We start from the raw sequence: 17,745 nt of genomic DNA, 5'->3' as shown, positions 1-17,745 counted from the left end.
AACACTATCAAACAATTTTATGTTAAATTACTCAACAGATGTTTACTTCATCCCAATTACAAGACATATGAACAGCAAACATGGTTAATTTTTTCCCTTTACCTTTGTTAGATCACATTTATGAATTAATGTGCTTCTCGTTTTTCTTTTATATAAAATGTTATAAATAAATCAGTTATAATCAAGTGGAGTGAGTGGAAAGACACAACACATTTACACGTGAAAAAATAATTAATTGTTTAATTTTTCTTTTGAAAAAAACTGAACACGGGTCTCACAGACCCGAACACCATACAAGGGTTAAAGAAAGTAATTGAATACTTTGGCTTCTTGCGCCAAAGAGCCCCACTGGTCCTCTAAAAATATGCTGTCTGTAATGTATCATATTATCATGAGTGTTTGATGTAATATCATAATCTGACAGGGGTGTCAAACTAAATCTACTGGAGTAAAAAGTATTTCAAAGAGGTTTTGGTGTACAATAACATGGAAATATATATGCATGTGCTTGGTTTTTCTACAATTGCAGGGACGACATTTCCTGTTTGAAAGTTTGATTCATAATTCTGTATCCTCTTACCTGAAGTTCATAATGAAAACATTAAGTATTCAGTTAATAATGAACAGAATACTTTAAAATGGGTTGTCCTCCACACGTTTGATCTTTAATGATAATTTTGTGTGCTTTGTGTGACAGCTAGTTATAGCTGTGAAGTAATGCAGTGGAACAGAGTTGGTTAATAAAACAGGTGACTTTAACGTGTGGAAATTGAAGACGGCTCTGTAAATTCGCTGTTTCAGTGATGGACATGCGCACACTGATGGGATGAAGAGAGGCACCTCTGCACTGACGTCACCCCCCCCCCCCCCCCCCCTCAAAAAAAAAATGTCCCGGAGCTGGGACATACCCGGTTTCTCTGCAGTGTAGTAGTGAGGAGGAGCAGCTCCAGAATTGTAAGCCAACTTTTTCTGGTGTTTGCATGGATCCACAGCTTCTCTAAACTTTTTTTTAAAAACATATTTAAGGTTTTAAGAGCGACCACAATGAACACAAACTTTATTTTATAAAGATAGACTGAACATATAAAACCTTCTGCGGAAGGAAATCCAAAACTTGGAAAAGCTGCTTTTTTGTGTGTGTGTGTGTGTGTGTGTGTGAGACAGTCTTGGGCTGGGATACCACCGCTGCTGTTGCTGCTCGGGTGTCTGGGCTGAAGGGGAGAATCTCAGTGAGGCTTCACAGGATGGCAGAGTTCAAAAGGAGATGAAAAGAGGAGAGCAAAGGAGGTCTGTGTGCGGAACTTGAGAGCTGCAGAAGTGATTTGGTCCTGGGCTCTGTCTGCACACTCGGATTGGAGCTGACAATGAAGATGAACATGGTAAATGGGCTCAAATCTACTCTGTCAAGAAAATAAGACTATATGTTTTTTCTACTTTTTCTCTTTAAAATAATCGGAGATGATTCGTGTGAACATTTCAAATGTTAAAATAGCTATTTTACCACTAAGAGCTGAGAGAGAGTTTAAGGGGGGGTCGTTGCGTGGAAAAGGCGTACTTTAGGCAGCATTTACGCACAGTAAGTTCGCAGCGTTACAGGTCCACATCTGCAAAAGTTTGCCTATCCGGCTGCTGAAAACAAACTTCCCCTGAGCAACAAAAGCTGCGGTCTATTTTGACTTGCAGACGCTCCTTGAGGGTTGCGTTTGCGGTACCGGTGTAATGCATGCGGGCTGGCTGCCAACTGTCTGGGTCAGAGTGGCCAAGTAGGTAGCGTTGTCTGTCTGTCTGGACCGCAGGAGCGCTACAGCTGAAGAAACATTTGCGAAAAGCCCTCCTTTCCAAAAAGGCTACCACCCGTGTTTGGAGTCCGGTCTCTTCCTCGGATCGTCACCGCTGTGTCACCTGGATCCGCTTGTGTGCTGCAGTTTGTAGTTTGCACATGTTGCTTTCAAGCGCGTCAGTGAGTAAAACTAATCTGCAGAAATATCAGCTTGCACAGCTGACATGTATGCGTCCGTTCCAGCGCGGGTTTTACACGTCATTTGTATTGTATTGCCACGTTTTTGTCACGGCGTATCAGCCATTAAACGGCCATCCGTGTATTTAAAGAGGTACTGGCACAAATGGAACCGACACCAGTGCTCCTCGTGGAAATCTGTAATATGGGGTGTTCAGCGTTGCCTTACGTTTTCATTCATTGATTACAAACCACAGATGGAGTCAAAGCTTGCCATCAAGCCTGCTATAGTTAGTTGCTCAGTATAAGCATATAAATGCAGATATTAAATAAGTACAAAGTTTTAGAATAGTCAGTAGCCAATTGATCTAGCACTTGACGACCAATAAATCAACTAACAGAGTGGGCTATCGTTGGGTAATCGCTGCTTAATTTTCTCCACAGCAGTGCAGATGGATTGGTCAAGACAAAGATACAGAGCTTCCTGTTTGCGTCTGATGGATTACAGTGTTTTGTATGAGCTGCTGACATGAATTCAGAGGCTGGTGAGATGTGGGAGTGCTCATCTTCAGGAGAAATCTGAGACCTGAATGAGCCTTCAAGCACGGTGAGAGCATTTTAATTGAAGGAGGCGCACCATGGACTTGTTGTGGTCTGCCATCAGACCCATTATGTCCTTTTAACCCATTTGTAGCACCCTCTACCCCTACCCCATGTCACATCTTTCCCTGAATTATGGAAATTTTGTGGAAGACGCTGACTTGGACACTGAGCCTGGTGGTGATGACTGCTTCTGAATTTCAAAGTATTAGCAAACTCTCACACAACTCCCAAGGTATGGTGGTGACACATGGACAAAAAAAATTCTGCTGTACTCAACAGCTTATTTTCATAACATCTTCTTATTTCTGTTCCATTCTCTTCTTTTCCTGGTAAAAGAGGAGTTCCTGTCCTACCTGCAGCACTACCAGTTGACTGTCCCGGTGCGGGTGGATGAGAATGGAGAATTCCTGAGCTACACTGTGAAGCACCACCGGCCAGGCCGACGGAGACGGGGGGCGGTGGATCCGATGATGGGAGCCCAGCCCGCGTTAGACCCACTGGAGCCCCGACTGTTCTACAGACTGTCAGCCTATGGAAAGCACTTTCACTTAAACCTGACTCTCAACCCCCACTTGGTGTCAAAACATTTTACAGTGGAGTACTGGGGTAAAGAAGGGCTGGAGTGGCGGCATAATATGGTAGATAACTGTCACTATATTGGATTCTTGCAAAATCAGCACAGTACAACTAGAGTGGCACTCAGCAACTGCAAAGGCCTGGTGAGTACAAAGTGCCCCCCCCCCCCCATGTTTATGTCAGATATAACTAGGTTGTGGTTCTGGTAGATTTTTGGTAGATTCGGCAGAATATTATCACAAGATTATTGCAGTTTGCTTAAGAGAATCTTGGCTTTTTTTCCGCATGGTGCACTGAGCCTGCAGGCAGCTTGGAGTGACTTGAGGTTTATGTTGAAAAAAATCACATCATCTCAGTGATCTGATTGTGATAACCATCAGTGCTTTTCTTCTCACTTGTGCGCTGGATGTCACACTTGAGTAGTTGAGATCACATTTCTTAAGCAGATCCTTGTGTGATCTTTAAATGATATGCCTATAAATGTGCAGGTTTCAGTTCAAAAACAAAACTGAGCAGCTCTAATAAGGCATCTAATTATCCTGTCTAAGCACAGACTGTGTGACTGTTCAGTACCTCTTAACTAATCACGGAATTGTGCCAAATTTTAAAAGCTGTTATCCCTCCATGCTCGAGAGTAACTCTAAAGAAGTTAAAAAAAGAAAAAGGCCCTGCTTCTTATTGGCAAATGTAATCATGTGGGGGAAACGCTTAGCCAAATGTGTTGGCAAGACATAGCACTGAGTATCATAAATTGAATTAGTGTTTGCCCTTTTTTTCTTACATCACCAAAAATGGACAAAACTGTGTCTGTACTTTAATGTAATCAGCTGTCTGGACATTTTGAGATCTTGACATCACACACTATTAAAACCCTACATCAAAAATGTTTCTGTAGGCTAGTGTGATATGTGGTTAATTGCTTTTATTGTGGGTTTTACAAAGCCAAGCCAGTGTTTCCTATAAACCCACTCTGAAGGACTTCTCCTAGGTTATGCTCCAGAGGGGGCATTGACAGGGGGAGAAGAATGTTTTAATGCTGGTCTGGATGTAACTGATTGTTTGGGGTTCTTAAATTTTACTGCAGATTAGTGACTAATGCATTGTATATGTGAAAACATGTCCCTAATGAGAAGCAAGAGGTCACATAAGGGGATGTATTAGTTGTTTAAAGGGACACTCCAAAATGACTTTCTTGTTTTGTTTTTGTTTTTTTTAATTAGCTGCCCAAATTCTGGATTGTACTTTTTTACAACTTGCTACAAAGCAAAATCTTTTTCACATGTTCCCCACCTGACATGTGCCCAGTATTTTCAGACTTTAAAAATTAGGGTTTGGAACACCTGCTATCCAGATTCAAACTGACGTGACTTTGTTATGATGTCAGCATGACAATCCGTCAGTCAGAAGTGGAAAACAATAGGGCTGTTGGAGGTGTGTAGGCTTTAGTTGTGATATGGCTTCCAATAATCATTGTGTTCAAACTGTCCACTGTAAATAAAAGATGGAATCAGGCACTATGACATCAGTGTCAAGCTTGAGTGTTGGCGTTTTAGCTGCTGTGTTCGTTCTTTGTAGTCAGAAACGACCAAATTTGGATGACTGGGTGGAGGTCCAAGTTATGAGCTAACGCTAGCTAGCTTGATTATCTATCTCCATTCATAACTGAAGCCCAAACATCTTGGACAGTGTGCACCTCACAGCAAGCTTTATTGTTTATCAGATAATTACAATATAATTTCATCATTAAAATTTCCCAAAAGCCACCAACACAGAACCTCCAAAGGTCCAATTCAGTGACTTCTCTTAAAAGAAGTAAGGCCTACAAAAGAGTGACGGAATATAGCAAAGTAGACACTTGTCAATTAAGGTGGCCATGGCCATAATTCCATTACCAAGAGTGATTAATTTATATTACAAAATGTCCCACCATAGACTTGTTATGGTGGGAAACTATTCACAAAACCAAACCATTTTATGCACGTCACTTTTTGAGCCAGCCTCAAGTGGTCATTAGATGAAAAGCAGTTTTTGGCATTTAGTTGAGTTTTCCCTTGAGACATGGCTGCTTGGTTCAAACTATCTCCCTTGGATTTCAGAACTCACCAATAACTCTAATATAGCTTGAATGTTTGTTCTTTTTTTTCATATATATTCATAAAAGCAGATTTTGAAAATGTTCACCTGTTGAAACAAAGGATGCCTGAGTTTCCTTCATGTCCACCTGTCTGAGCACAGACAAGAGTAACAAGTGTCTAAACTAGGATTGCTCCTTTAATAAAATGATTATGAAATACAGTGCTTTTTCTTAAGACTGTACTTTTAGTACCAATGTTTCCTGTTTTTAACCTGCTTTTTTCATTGATTTTCTTCCCCAACAAGCACGGTGTTATTACAACAGAGGAAGAACAGTATTTAATAGAGCCTTTAAAGAACATATCCTCAACCACCTCTGGTGAATGGAACCTGGAAGAAGCACAGCAGCATGTTATTTATAAAATGTCTGCCATTCCCTCACCACAAGAGCATAGCCAGGAGTTCAGCTGTGGCATTTCAGGTTGGTGAACCTCCATCTGGGTTGGACTCTGTGTGGGTGGAACTGACGTAAAGGAATAACTATACATAGCAAGTTAGAGGAAGTGCTGGTTTGGTTCTAGGCCCAGGTTCTGTTAGACATGACCGGGCCTCTTGTGTGCTATAGTTGCTCCTGGCCTGGACACCTTTCAACCTGTGACAGAAAGTCTTGCTCCAGCTTTCATATAACGCCCTTCAGTGCATAAAGAAGACTTTACACAAGAACAAATTCTATTTATAGGACCAATAATCATCTTGAGAATTAAAAATTCTCAGTTTCACCAATGCTCTGTTTGCTGAGATACGATGAGTTAGAACCAAAAATAACCAGGTGGATATTTAGGTATTCGGCCAGGGTCTTATGAGAAAGAGCAAAGACTGTCATCACCAGGAAGCCAGCATGTCCTAACATGCAGCATCTTATAGCTTTTTCCCAGAGCATCTGCTGGGCCATAAAACAAAGACTTTAGCTGCTAGGTTCAAAGTGGCAAATTCCATATCTGCACCTATCACACACAAACCAGCTCTCTCTCAAACAGATAATGTGTCACGCTTCTGATTGTTACCTCACTCTTACCTGTCTTTGTCTTCCTGTCATTCACAGACCTCATTAAAACCAGTGCACCTTGCCAGCTTAGCACGCCTTTGCCCCAAAACTACAGCAAGCTGTCAAACAGCACCCACAGACAGAAGCGATCCATCAGCACTGAGCGCTTTGTGGAGACGCTTGTGGTCGCTGATAAAATGATGGTCGGTTACCACGGACGCAAAGACATTGAGCACTACATCCTGTCCGTAATGAATATTGTAAGTTTGAGCCTACTTTTTCGGTCAAGTCTACACTCATGATTTCTCCATTGTTGCTCATGTTATTCGTGGACAGGCAGAGTAGTGTGGCACAGTTGTCTGACTTTGTGTCTTTTCTTCTTTTCTGGAGGTCAGGTTGCCAAACTTTACCGTGATGCCAGCCTAGGAAATGTTGTGAACATTATTGTGACCCGGCTGATTGTTCTGACTGAAGATCAGGTAAGAGAAAGTCTCTTTTTTTCTGTTTTAAGCCACGTCTTCTAGTATCTATATCCTCACCTGTATTGAGTGTATAACTGTATAACGCAACTTCTGTGTAGAAAGGGTAGAGAGTAGAAAGACTCTTCACCATATGGACACCACTTCACATGAAAGCCGTGCTCAGGTATCTTCCCTCAGGGAGCTTCTATTGAGCATTTGTACATGTACTATACATGTGCATGTATGTGTGATGAGAGAAACAGAGGGTCTTCCTACCATCTGTTTTTCTGAAAGGGTCTAGCAACTCTTTTTGTAGCATCAGTTCTAAAAATGATGTCAAGTGGAATCAAACTTTAAATTATATGAAGCAGCACTAGTATATCAGTCATTATGAAAATTCACATTGCATGCAGAATGTTTTCTAATTATTTGGTGGGTAAGCTGACATCAGCACAGTTTAATTACCCTTTGCATGGAAGTGGAAGCATTTACCAAACTCCACTATAACGTCCCCAGTTGTCCTTCTACATTAGCTACTTTTCCTCCCTGTTTTCCAATAGTGCAAGTCCTCTGCTCCTCCTATGACTCATCTTTTTCTTCCTGCTGTAAATGGTTTTACCTTTACTACAACTGCATCGTCTCCTAAATCAAAGACAAAACCCATGTCTTCTGCAAAATCTGGTCCTCTAACATCCCTCTGATCCCCTAACAGTACTCCTCCAATAATTCATTCAGATAATCGTTCTACTTTGGCTCAGTGTTTAGAGCTGTCAATGCATGACAATAAATTCAGTGCCCTTTTTTTGTTTTGAGCTTTTTTTTTTTTTTTTTTTTTACATTTTTGTTTTGCGTGAATGCTATTTTTTGGACAGCAGGCAATAGGCCTCCAGGTTTCTGGGTATAAAGTCATGTGAAAAGAAAGTTTTTCACTGTCAAATCTCTATTGTGTTTGACACCCAGTGATGGATTGTGCATTATGGTCAAATGTCTCAGATTTGGGCTCATCTGTCCAAAGGACTGAGACCTGTAGAGTCTGAAATGTAGCTCTTGGGTTTTTTACAATTTCTCTGAGGATTGCACAATCTGATCTTAGGGTGAATTAGCTGGGATATCCACTGGGCTGATTGTGGTGTAATGTTAACATACAACAAAATACTCCAGGCCAGCAAACTGCCAATTGCCGCTATAGAGGTGCTCACTCTTGCCAATGATCAATCAACCTGCATTTAAACAGCAGGACGTAGGTGCTAATCAATCGTAAATCAAATGGAGAAGTGCCTTAAACCTCCGTTCTTTTAAGCAAATAAAGGGGGCAATAACTGTGGTTTAAAAAAAACTTGCATTCCTATAAAATTCTAAGTTAAACCTGCTCTTGGACCTGACCTTGTTAAAAACCTTGTTGATGTATATATGGGCTCAGTCACTCATTTTGAGTCATGCTGAGTAAAACATTGAGTTGTAAATTTAGCTTATTCTGTGTTTCACAAAGGAGGATTACCCAAAGTATGCTCGACTTGTGATTAAAAAGTCATTGGCCAATGAGGATGCAATTTTACTGCTGATCACGTTACTCATTTTAAAACAGGAAGTCGATGAAGGCAAAATTGCTCATCTTGACATAATAAACCAATGGATGAGTTCATGGTAGCTGCATCCATCCTTTATAATGTCTATGGCCACAACACAACATGGGAAAAACATCATGATACATTAAAGGTATCTCTTGTAAAGTCCTTTATTTAAAAGTAGTATAAAACCTTCCAAAGTGGAATATGAAGAAAGATGGTAAGACTTGACATCTGTGTTTGTGATGAAGAGATGTCAACTTAAGTTAAAAGTAGGAGCTGGCTGTACTTTTGTAAGGTACCAGTTTGTACCATGAGATGGTGAAGTGAGTGAACCTCAGCTTTAAGTCGTTAATAACACATTCTTACCTGCAAAAAAAGCAAAGCCTGTTGAGAAAATGAATGTAGGGCTTAAATGAAATATCAAAATTTGGAAGAACCTTTTGAACATGCCTGCTGGTAAAATACTGCCAACTATGGTAAATATTTTAGTTCAAATTTGCAGAGGATAATTACGAACCGCACGTATCTAGCATCACCCAATATTTTTTGGTGCTGATGGAAATTGCGTTTTCTTCTATCACTTTGTTTTTCATGTCTGTTTTTTGCAGCCAAATCTGGAAATTAATCATCATGCTGACAAGTCTCTGGACAGTTTCTGTAAGTGGCAGAAGTCCATCCTGTCTCATCACAGCGATGGAAACAGTATTCCAGAGAATGGGATGGCTCATCATGACAATGCTGTCCTAATCACCCGGTAAGAGTTGGCTAACAGCTACAGAACAGGACAACATGTTGCTCACACACCATTATAATAGTCCAGTGTTGAAATACAATTTTTCAGTTCTTACTTTATTTGTAATTTTCTCATCTTGAGCAAATACAGGTTATTTTCTGTGGTGTGCCTTCAGCAAATGCCGACAGCTACAGCACTGGAAAATCCAAAAGTCCAGGTCTTGTGTGCACACTTTACCTGTAATAGCTCACGGGAATAAATGCCATCGTTTTGAAAGTAAAATGTGCTGTTACGGACGTAATGTACCTGTCATCCCGCAATTTATGTCATAAAATAATAAAACTCTGTCATTACCTGGAATAGACTTTATTGTTGCCAGAACTGTTTTGGCTACTTAACCTGGCAACTGATGTGTATACTCCTCCAGCTGCTTCTATCTAGAAGCAGGATGGGGTTCTGTGATTGACATTGCCAAAGGCAAAGTTTTTGATTCTCTAGTTTGCATAAAACAGCCTTTTTATCATTAGTGCTAGCGTGTTGTCTGCCAGTTGATATCCTCCAGCTTCTTTGGCTGTTGGCTTTATTATTGGTTTTAGCTTCACTTTGCACAAACAGCAAAGGCTGCTTAATAGAGCCTGCCTGCAGTGGTCATGGAGTTTGCCTTTTTGGCCTTCCCTTTTTAGCAGGAAGCTGAGAAATGTTATTGTTTTCATGAACCAAAAAAATCATGGAAAGGGCTTTTAACTCACAAACTATTTTTTTTAAAACATTTCAGTTTGAGGGCATGAATTAACTTAGATACTTGGTTACAGATGAGCTCTAAGGAAGCTGACAGACCCAATGCTCTGACATATAAAAGGCCCATTAGGTTGTTATACCTGATGGTCATTGCAAACAAACATTGGTCTACAAATCTATCATCTGTCACAGTTTGTTCACAGCAAAATCCAAGTAATAAATACGATATTCACATTGTTTTTCTTGGGGATTAGAATATTATATCCATCCATCCATTGATTCATCCATTCTCTATATTATAATATAGAGAATGGATGAATCGATGGATGGATGGGCTTGTTTAAATGAATTTGGTTTATAAAAATACACCACTTCTATAGCTGTGATGAAATTAGCCACAAACACTTTTCCTGCAGATCTTTGGTAACATGGATCAGTGTGAATGAATGATTGAAAGTTCTTGTTAGCATAAAACAAGGATGTCATTGTCCAGCCTTTGTTTTGAAATGGGTGGTGTCAAAACCTTTGAAAAATTGGGGGAATAAATCAAAAATGGATTAGAAAAGTCACAAGTAGGGTCACTTAAAAGAGAACAGAGAGAGAGAGAGAGAGAGAGAGAGAGAGAGAGAGAGAGATTAAAAGCTTTTGGTATGATTGTCTCATTAATTTGAATGCAATCCTGTAAAAATTTCCTTGGGCACTGTGGGTCTGAGTGTTCTGACCTCCTTTTTTTTTTTTTTTTTGCTCTATTGTATTAACTGTGAAAGAGCCCACGGCATGTAACTAAAATATAACCTTTACCAATAGACTGACAGGAACGAGTGGCGTTCATCAGGACAGATTGACCCAGATTTCTTGAAACATATTAGCAATATTTCTGCGCCTAAATATTAGACAACAGTTATTTGCAAACATTTAGCAATCTGTCTGCGAGTGATTGCAATCAGTCTGAGTCAGGCCACTGTTGTTTAGATACAGGTTACCTCCTACCAGGTAACCTGTCCTATAGTTTTTACAATTAAAAGTGGTCAGCCAGAGGTTAATAATAATGGAATATATATATATACACACGCGCGCGCACACACACACACACACACACACACACAGGTGAAGGCACGCTACAGTTGTAGCCACAGCTGCCCTGGGGCAGACTGACAGAGGCGAGGCTGCCATATCGCGCCATCGGCCCCTCTGGCCATCACCAGTAGGCGGTAGGTGAAGTGTCTTGCCCAAGGACACAACGACCGAGACTCTCCGAGCCGGGGCTTGAACCGGCAACCTTCCAATTACAAGACGAACACCCAACTTTTGAGCCACGATCGCCCATTGAGCGTGTTGTGCGCTTAACCTATTGACGACCAGGTTCTCGTGACCACTTGAAATCACTTGCTGAATGGGAAAAAAATTTAGTGCAATCAGTGGATATCCATTGACTTGACAACCCAAGCTAGTATATGATATTGTTAGGAGTAACACTTGAAGATCTTTTCTGGACTGAGCAGTTTCAGTCATATTTAGGGCTGCTTATAAAACAAAATGACTGGGTGTATAACAGAAGTTAGTGAGGGTCTCTGCTTATGCAGCTATGTTCGGAAAAACCCAGAAGCTATTCTAATAGTCAACAAACATATACTGAGGGTCAAAACTAGCCATTAGGGTACAGGGGAGGTTGTCTTTACAAGGGAAAGATTTAAAGGTGACATTATACCTGACCAGACTGTGATTAAACATAAACAGTTTGAGTATTCTGACCTTCTTCTTCTTCTTTTTGCCTGTTCTTAGGTATGACATCTGCACCTACAAGAACAAACCTTGTGGTACCTTAGGTGAGTGAAAAAGGCTGATATAAATTTCATATATGTTAAATTAGGTTTCCTTTGTAATCTTATGTGATGCTGACTACATTAAATGTCTAGTTTTGGAGTTTATCCTTTCCTGCTCTTTGGAGAGGTTTTTATTTTCCCATTCAACGTGTCCTCAAGAAAACCTTATTTAGCAGCCTTCGCAATCTTGTGTAGAAGAACACAAATCCGACAAATCCGGTGAGACATAATAAGAAGGATATTTTCCATTGTGTTATTATAGCTCCTCAGTGGCTTCTCCTCTGTTTGTTGAGGCCAGGAGCCCTGAACCTGGACAGCTGTGGTCACCTCTAGTTTATAAATCTCCTCTGTCTCTGTCCTCTGCCTCCAACCTCAGTTTGTCTAAAGTGTTTACACTTCCACTGGGGGTTGAAAGGGAGAAAGGAAGTGCAGGAAAGTTAAGGAGGGCAAAGACTTAAAAGGGGGGAGGAGAAATGTGGGATGAAGAAGAGACGAGATTAGTGGCAGATGGGGGAGATGGAGAAGAAGAAGAGGAGGGGTTGAAAGGAAAATGGAAAAGGACAATTATAGGGGGTGTTAGAGTATGCAGGAGGGAGATGGAGTGGGTGATATGCACGCTCTGGTGTTACTGGGGGTGGAAAAAGGACAGCAAGTGGTGGCAGATCACCCCCCCCCCCCCCCCCCCCCCAAAAAAAAAAAAAAAAATTCTGTCTCAAGTTGTTCAGTTCCACCTCAAACCTTCCTACCCACCCAGCTCTTTTTTTCCCCATCTTATCTTTTTTGGAGCCTGCAGGCACCACAGTATATCTTGGAGGTAATATCGTGACTTCAGGGGTGGTTTGACAGATTGACCGCATTCGTCACATTCCCTGGTCTTTTTAATTGCCCTGGCATCTGCTTGGCTTCCTTGTTGTCTCACCCCCACCTCCCTCTCTGCTCCTCCTCCTTTTCCTCCCAGGGATCATGCTCTCGGGTCAGACTGCTGGCATTTAGGGTCGCAGAGTAATCATGGGCGTGGAGATAATGCACAGTCCACCCTGGAGTTAAGAAAACAGCTTACACTCCATGTTTGCCCCCCACCCGAACACACACACACACACACACACACACACACACACACACACACACACACACACACACACACACCTTTCTTCTTTTCCCTCCCTCTCCTCCTTTTCTCTTCACCTTCAGGCTCCCTCTTTTCCTGCAGTAATGGTTTCAGTGGCCTCCTGATTTGCGAGTCTATTCTTGTTTAGCCTCTTAGTAAAGAGGACACAAAGGCCATGCCACTTTTAGCAGGCAAGCGAGGAGTCCATGCATGCGCTACAGGAAGATGTGAAGCTGCATTGGTTGCCAAACGACATGTTATGTAGCTAATGAACAGTGTAAAAAGAGGTGTGCAAAGTTTATCATTAGAACATTTTGCAAAAGTTTCTTCTGCAAGTTGGAAAACCGCTCTGGTGCATGCGAGCTGAATAAAAATAAACATATTTTCTTGCTCACGTTCGTTGCATGAAGCCATTCAGACATTTAGTTTTGGTTTGATTTGTCTAAATTCAGAGGTAACTGCTTATTCGCAAGAGAAAGAAAATTGAAAGCTGTTGACAGTAACTGTGCTCCTATCTACATGATTTATGCACATGTTAAGCACTTGAAAAATTCTTGAATGAAAGTCCAAACAAATCCCCACAACTGTATTGCAAGATGTTTTTGTATCAACTGCTAAAAAAATATACAGGGAATGTACAGTACAGTAAACAGTAATGTACCGTCTTTTGTAAATACAGTTTGGTACTTTAAATGCTAATACCTTTCAGGAAAAAATATTCATTCATATCAATATATAAATATTAATACCCTATTTTCTAATTTTTATTTAAGTCAGACTTGAGTCTCACTGTGATGCTTTAGTACAGCGGTCCCCAAACCCCGGGCCTCGGACCGTGAGTGTTGAGGCTCAGGTGTGAAATGTATAGTTTTCAGGGTTTTTATCGGTTTTCAGCGTTATTTTGTTATCGTTTTTATCGTTTACTCGGCTTTCCTTGCTCTTTTCACGTGTGTTATGAATAAATCTTCTTTTTTTCGGTACGGGTACTAGTTTTATTTTGTTGTATTTATCCGCGACACCTTAAAGGCCGTGGCGCAAAAAAGGTTGGATACCGCTGCTTTAGTACGTCCACAACTTAACTCTTAAATGCACATAGTCAAAATAAAGAAATTAAAAAGAAAGAGTAGCAACGTGAGTTGAAATTGTAGCAACCCAAGGTGGTGGTAGCTTGGGTTATTTACACAGTGGCAAGTTCAAAGACTCATGGGAATGTACATGCTTAGGCTCAAATCATTAATTATGTAGTGCTGTGATGTTTATTTTAGCTATTTTGCATTTAGACTTTAATTATTGTGGGCGTGTGATGTGGTTTCCAGCTTGTGTGTGGCTAAGTGTAATGTTAAGGTTTAACTAGCAGTGGACCACCATGATGACCAAGATTGCTGACTAAATCAAAGATGGACTCAGCCACCGTGATGTCACCCATTGATTTGGGGTTTTTTGAAGCCTCACTGTTAGTGTTTTGGCCATCACATTGTTATTGAGAGGAAAGGGTGGCCTGCTAAATTATCAGCTAATGCTTACAAGCTACATTTATAAACTGTAAGGCACAGACAAACACAGTATTGGTTAATTAATGTTGCATAACAGACTAATAAAGTAGAATGTCACTCCTCAAAGCTAAGGCACAACTTCCTTGGACATATAACTTGATCCAAAATGCACCAACAGCACGAACATGGCAGAAAGATCCAGTGAAGGGACAATATTTAGCAGAGGTAAGACTCAGAAGACACCAGTGGGTACAGCTCCACCTGCCATCTATGTGGATGACTGGATGGCACACCCCTTCACCACCCTTCATAGCAACCCCAAGTTGCTATTAAGATATGAACTATCAACAAGGCCAAAACTGCTATGTATTCGGCTATAAAAAAATGTGCTTTGTGTTGTAAAGTTGGGTATTTTCATTTTTGGGACTCTGTGGAGCCTGACTTGCTTTTGGAGCCAGGCCCAAGTTGCCAATACACAACTGCAGTTTTTGGCACTTACACACCAGCCTCACTTTTCAGCCTTTGACGTTCTTCCTTGGTAGTGATGAGTCATGTCCATTCAGCGTGTATCTTCAGGGTGTTAAATACAGGAGCTTTTGGATAACCGTGTGGTGAATAAAGAGAATGGAAATTTAAAGAAACTGATTTCAGGGTACATTGGTGAGGGTACAGAGACATTTTCCATTTTTATGGTGATTACAGAAGGTACATTAAACATTATAATGGCAACCAAACAAGTGACTTTGTTTTTAAAATCTATATTATGCAGCACAGTAGTGTCATATCTTTTACTATATGAAAGTGTTGTTTTACATTTCAGTAGGTACGCTGTAAAATAATGTAAAATATCAACAACTTGCACACTGTGGAGCGTCAGTATAGTGTATTTATTACTCTATGCAAACTGTAATGCTGCTCTCCATCAGAATGGGGTGATGTGTATTTGCTTTTCTGTATTTTATTGTCATTTATCATCCTAAAGCGGAATCCAACTAGCTTTACTGTCATTTAAAAAGTGTCCTTTTTAAATGACAGTAATGATAAGTAGAAAAGATGTGATGGTAAAAAAAAAAAAGTAATTTCTCTAAATTGCAATGGAAATACCTGAGCTGTTTCAAACTAATGAGGAAGCTTAAAGCATATCATATTTCTATAACTGGTGCACTTTTAATTTTTCATCTTGTTGCACCCTCTCCTGCCATTGTTGAACAGCATTTAATTGCATTTTTTTTTTTTTTTTTTTTTTTTACAAATTTACTTAAAATGTCAAGTAAAACTTAACAGAAATGACTGAGATTATCCAGAGTGACAGGATTCCCCTTAAATTTATTCTCAAATATATGAAAACCTGGGAAAAACTCCTCAACCCAACATGAAATAAATAGAAAGTACTTCTCTCTCTCTCTCTCACACGCACGCACACAGGCGCACACACACCTGCTTTGCAGTGTCATATGATCCACTCTCCAGTCACCTGTAGATGTAATCTGTGAAGGATCGCCAGCAGTCTCCCTATCTGACCTGTCAGGCTTTAGGGGAAAAAGAACCTGCGACACCTGGATTGTGGAGCGTTTTTAACTTGAAACGCCCTCTCCTCTCCTCTCCCTTTTCCCTCTTTTCTCTCGGCCTCTTTCTCCAAGTCTTGCTTTTGGAATGAGAAAAAACAACTCTATTTTCTGTCAGTTTTTTGTCAGAATACTAGTTACATGAAATCCAGTGTATAAACCTTTTCCAGCAATATCCCCGTTTAAGTAAAAAACAACAAACATTTAGGAGCAAATGCTAAGCTTGACTTGTCCTGGTGAATCTATAGCCATGACTAGCTGACTCTCAGCACTGCTGCAAACAGTAGCTTATGTATGGAATCCCAGTTTTATGACAGCGAGTCCTAAGAATGCTTTGCCTCAACCTTGTGTTTGTATGTTTGTCTGGCATGTGTGTTTATGTGTGTATGTCTAGGTCTGGCCTCAGTGGCTGGAATGTGTGAGCCAGAGAGGAGCTGCAGCATCAATGAAGACATCGGCCTCGGTTCTGCTTTCACCATTGCGCACGAGATTGGCCACAAGTGAGTTTTAAGAGTTTTTAGGATCCTAATATAAAATATAAAACTTGACATTACTCCCTGATGCGTATTGCAGAGGTGGTGGGACCAAGTCAGAGGGCCTTAAATGGCTTGGTTTTGAAGGCACACATTTAAATTACTTAACAGAACTTGTCTCATTAATTTAAAGTGGTGCAGCTCTGTCTACTTTGACTTGAGAATTATTATCCCTTAGTTAATCCTTATCATGGCTTGTAAAAGTTTTCCTTTTTTGTCTTTATACTTTTTCATGATTATAGCATAATTTGCCGTGGCACCTTACGCACATCCACAATGAACTTACACCCCGACAATATTCATTCATGGATCCTTTTGATGACGTCATGACTGAAAAGACCTTTTTTAATTCAGAACTTAAACTTCTCTGGTGGCATAAAATCCCTCAATATGAGTATTGGCACTGCTGATATCAGCAGATTTCTAAGCAGGACTTGAAGTTCTTCCTTTTACATTTTTGGGAATGAAACTTTCCACAAATGTAGCACCTTTTATAGCAGTTTTAGGTGTTGGCAAATGCCCTCTTTTTCCTTAAGGTCGTCTTCAAACCTTTTATCACTTTCACGACCTGTTCTTAAACAAACATTATTTACTGCCTGGTTTTGCCGGACTTGCATATAGTCTTTTTTCCCCCCCTTGCAGACTGTAACTGCACATATTTCCTCATGCAAATGTCAGTGTCCGCATACCTCGGCCTCTTTCTTCCTGAATATAAAGCAAAAATAATGATGATGTATTAGTCTGTGTATTCCTCTCTCGAGAGTTAGGCAAGATGGCGATTTCCTTTATTATGTCTCATGTCTGCTTCTGTTGTGGGGCAGTTGTAAAAATAGTCTCTGCTTCTAGAGGATGTATAAAAAAACACACTACAGCGGGGTTTCGACTGGCCTGATTTATTTCCCGAGTAGGGTAAAATGTCATAAACGCCAGCCTTAGAAAAACAGGTTCAGTCTGTGCAATGTGGTTGGATTTGTTATATACATTAGACCTGATTCGCACCACTAGACTGTGAGGGAAAGTTAAGCTTTGATATCCTGCTGTAATGAGAAACTTTTCTCTCAAATGACAGATGAAGTTTTTCTGAAAATGAATTGTTGCAACCATTGATAGCCAACATGAATTCAGTGGGAAAAAAAACTATTTCGTAGCTTTCAGAACAGTGTTCAAAGTTTGGAGCTGCTCATTGTAATGATCTAAAGGGTCTTGACTCCTCGCTCCAGTCTGTGCTGACTTTCCTTCCCTGGCTTGCTCAGACCTGCAGGCAGTGATTGACAGACAGGCATCCGAGTGGTGATTAGAACTTCTTTCCTGCAGAGCCCCAGACAGGGTTTGACCCTTGACCCCTCCACACAGCTGTTTTAGAGCCAATGAGCTCAATCTTTACAGCCACAGAGGTTGACATCCAGAATCCAGCAGCCTTAACTGTCCAGCGAGATCCCATCTAAACTGTGCAATTAACTACCACTTTC

At 40.6% G+C, this 17,745-nt stretch overlaps 1 protein-coding gene across 3 annotated transcripts in view; it reads left to right on the top strand.

The window, feature by feature from the left end:
* Positions 1–952: 952 nt before the first annotated feature.
* adamts6 (ADAM metallopeptidase with thrombospondin type 1 motif, 6) overlaps positions 953–17,745 on the top strand; it is a 77,987-nt gene continuing 61,194 nt past the window's right edge. Inside the window, exons 1-10 of one of the 3 annotated variants that reach the window (XM_085280271.1) lie at positions 953–1,379; positions 2,402–2,564; positions 2,652–2,792; positions 2,897–3,279; positions 5,516–5,690; positions 6,312–6,514; positions 6,650–6,733; positions 8,892–9,037; positions 11,537–11,580; positions 16,138–16,243. In XM_085280271.1, the coding sequence (XP_085136397.1) occupies positions 2,693–2,792; positions 2,897–3,279; positions 5,516–5,690; positions 6,312–6,514; positions 6,650–6,733; positions 8,892–9,037; positions 11,537–11,580; positions 16,138–16,243 (1,241 nt within the window). In that variant the 5' untranslated portion in view covers positions 953–1,379; positions 2,402–2,564; positions 2,652–2,692. The other 2 variants (XM_085280272.1, XM_085280273.1) reach the window with 2 other exon arrangements.

This window comes from Mchenga conophoros, linkage group LG7 (assembly GCF_057382185.1).
Source record: "Mchenga conophoros isolate Kocher_MC1m ecotype Shallow Benthic linkage group LG7, M_conophoros_male_GT1.1, whole genome shotgun sequence".
Taxonomy (NCBI): domain Eukaryota; kingdom Metazoa; phylum Chordata; class Actinopteri; order Cichliformes; family Cichlidae; genus Mchenga; species Mchenga conophoros.
This window is presented reverse-complemented; position numbering and strand designations above follow the sequence as displayed.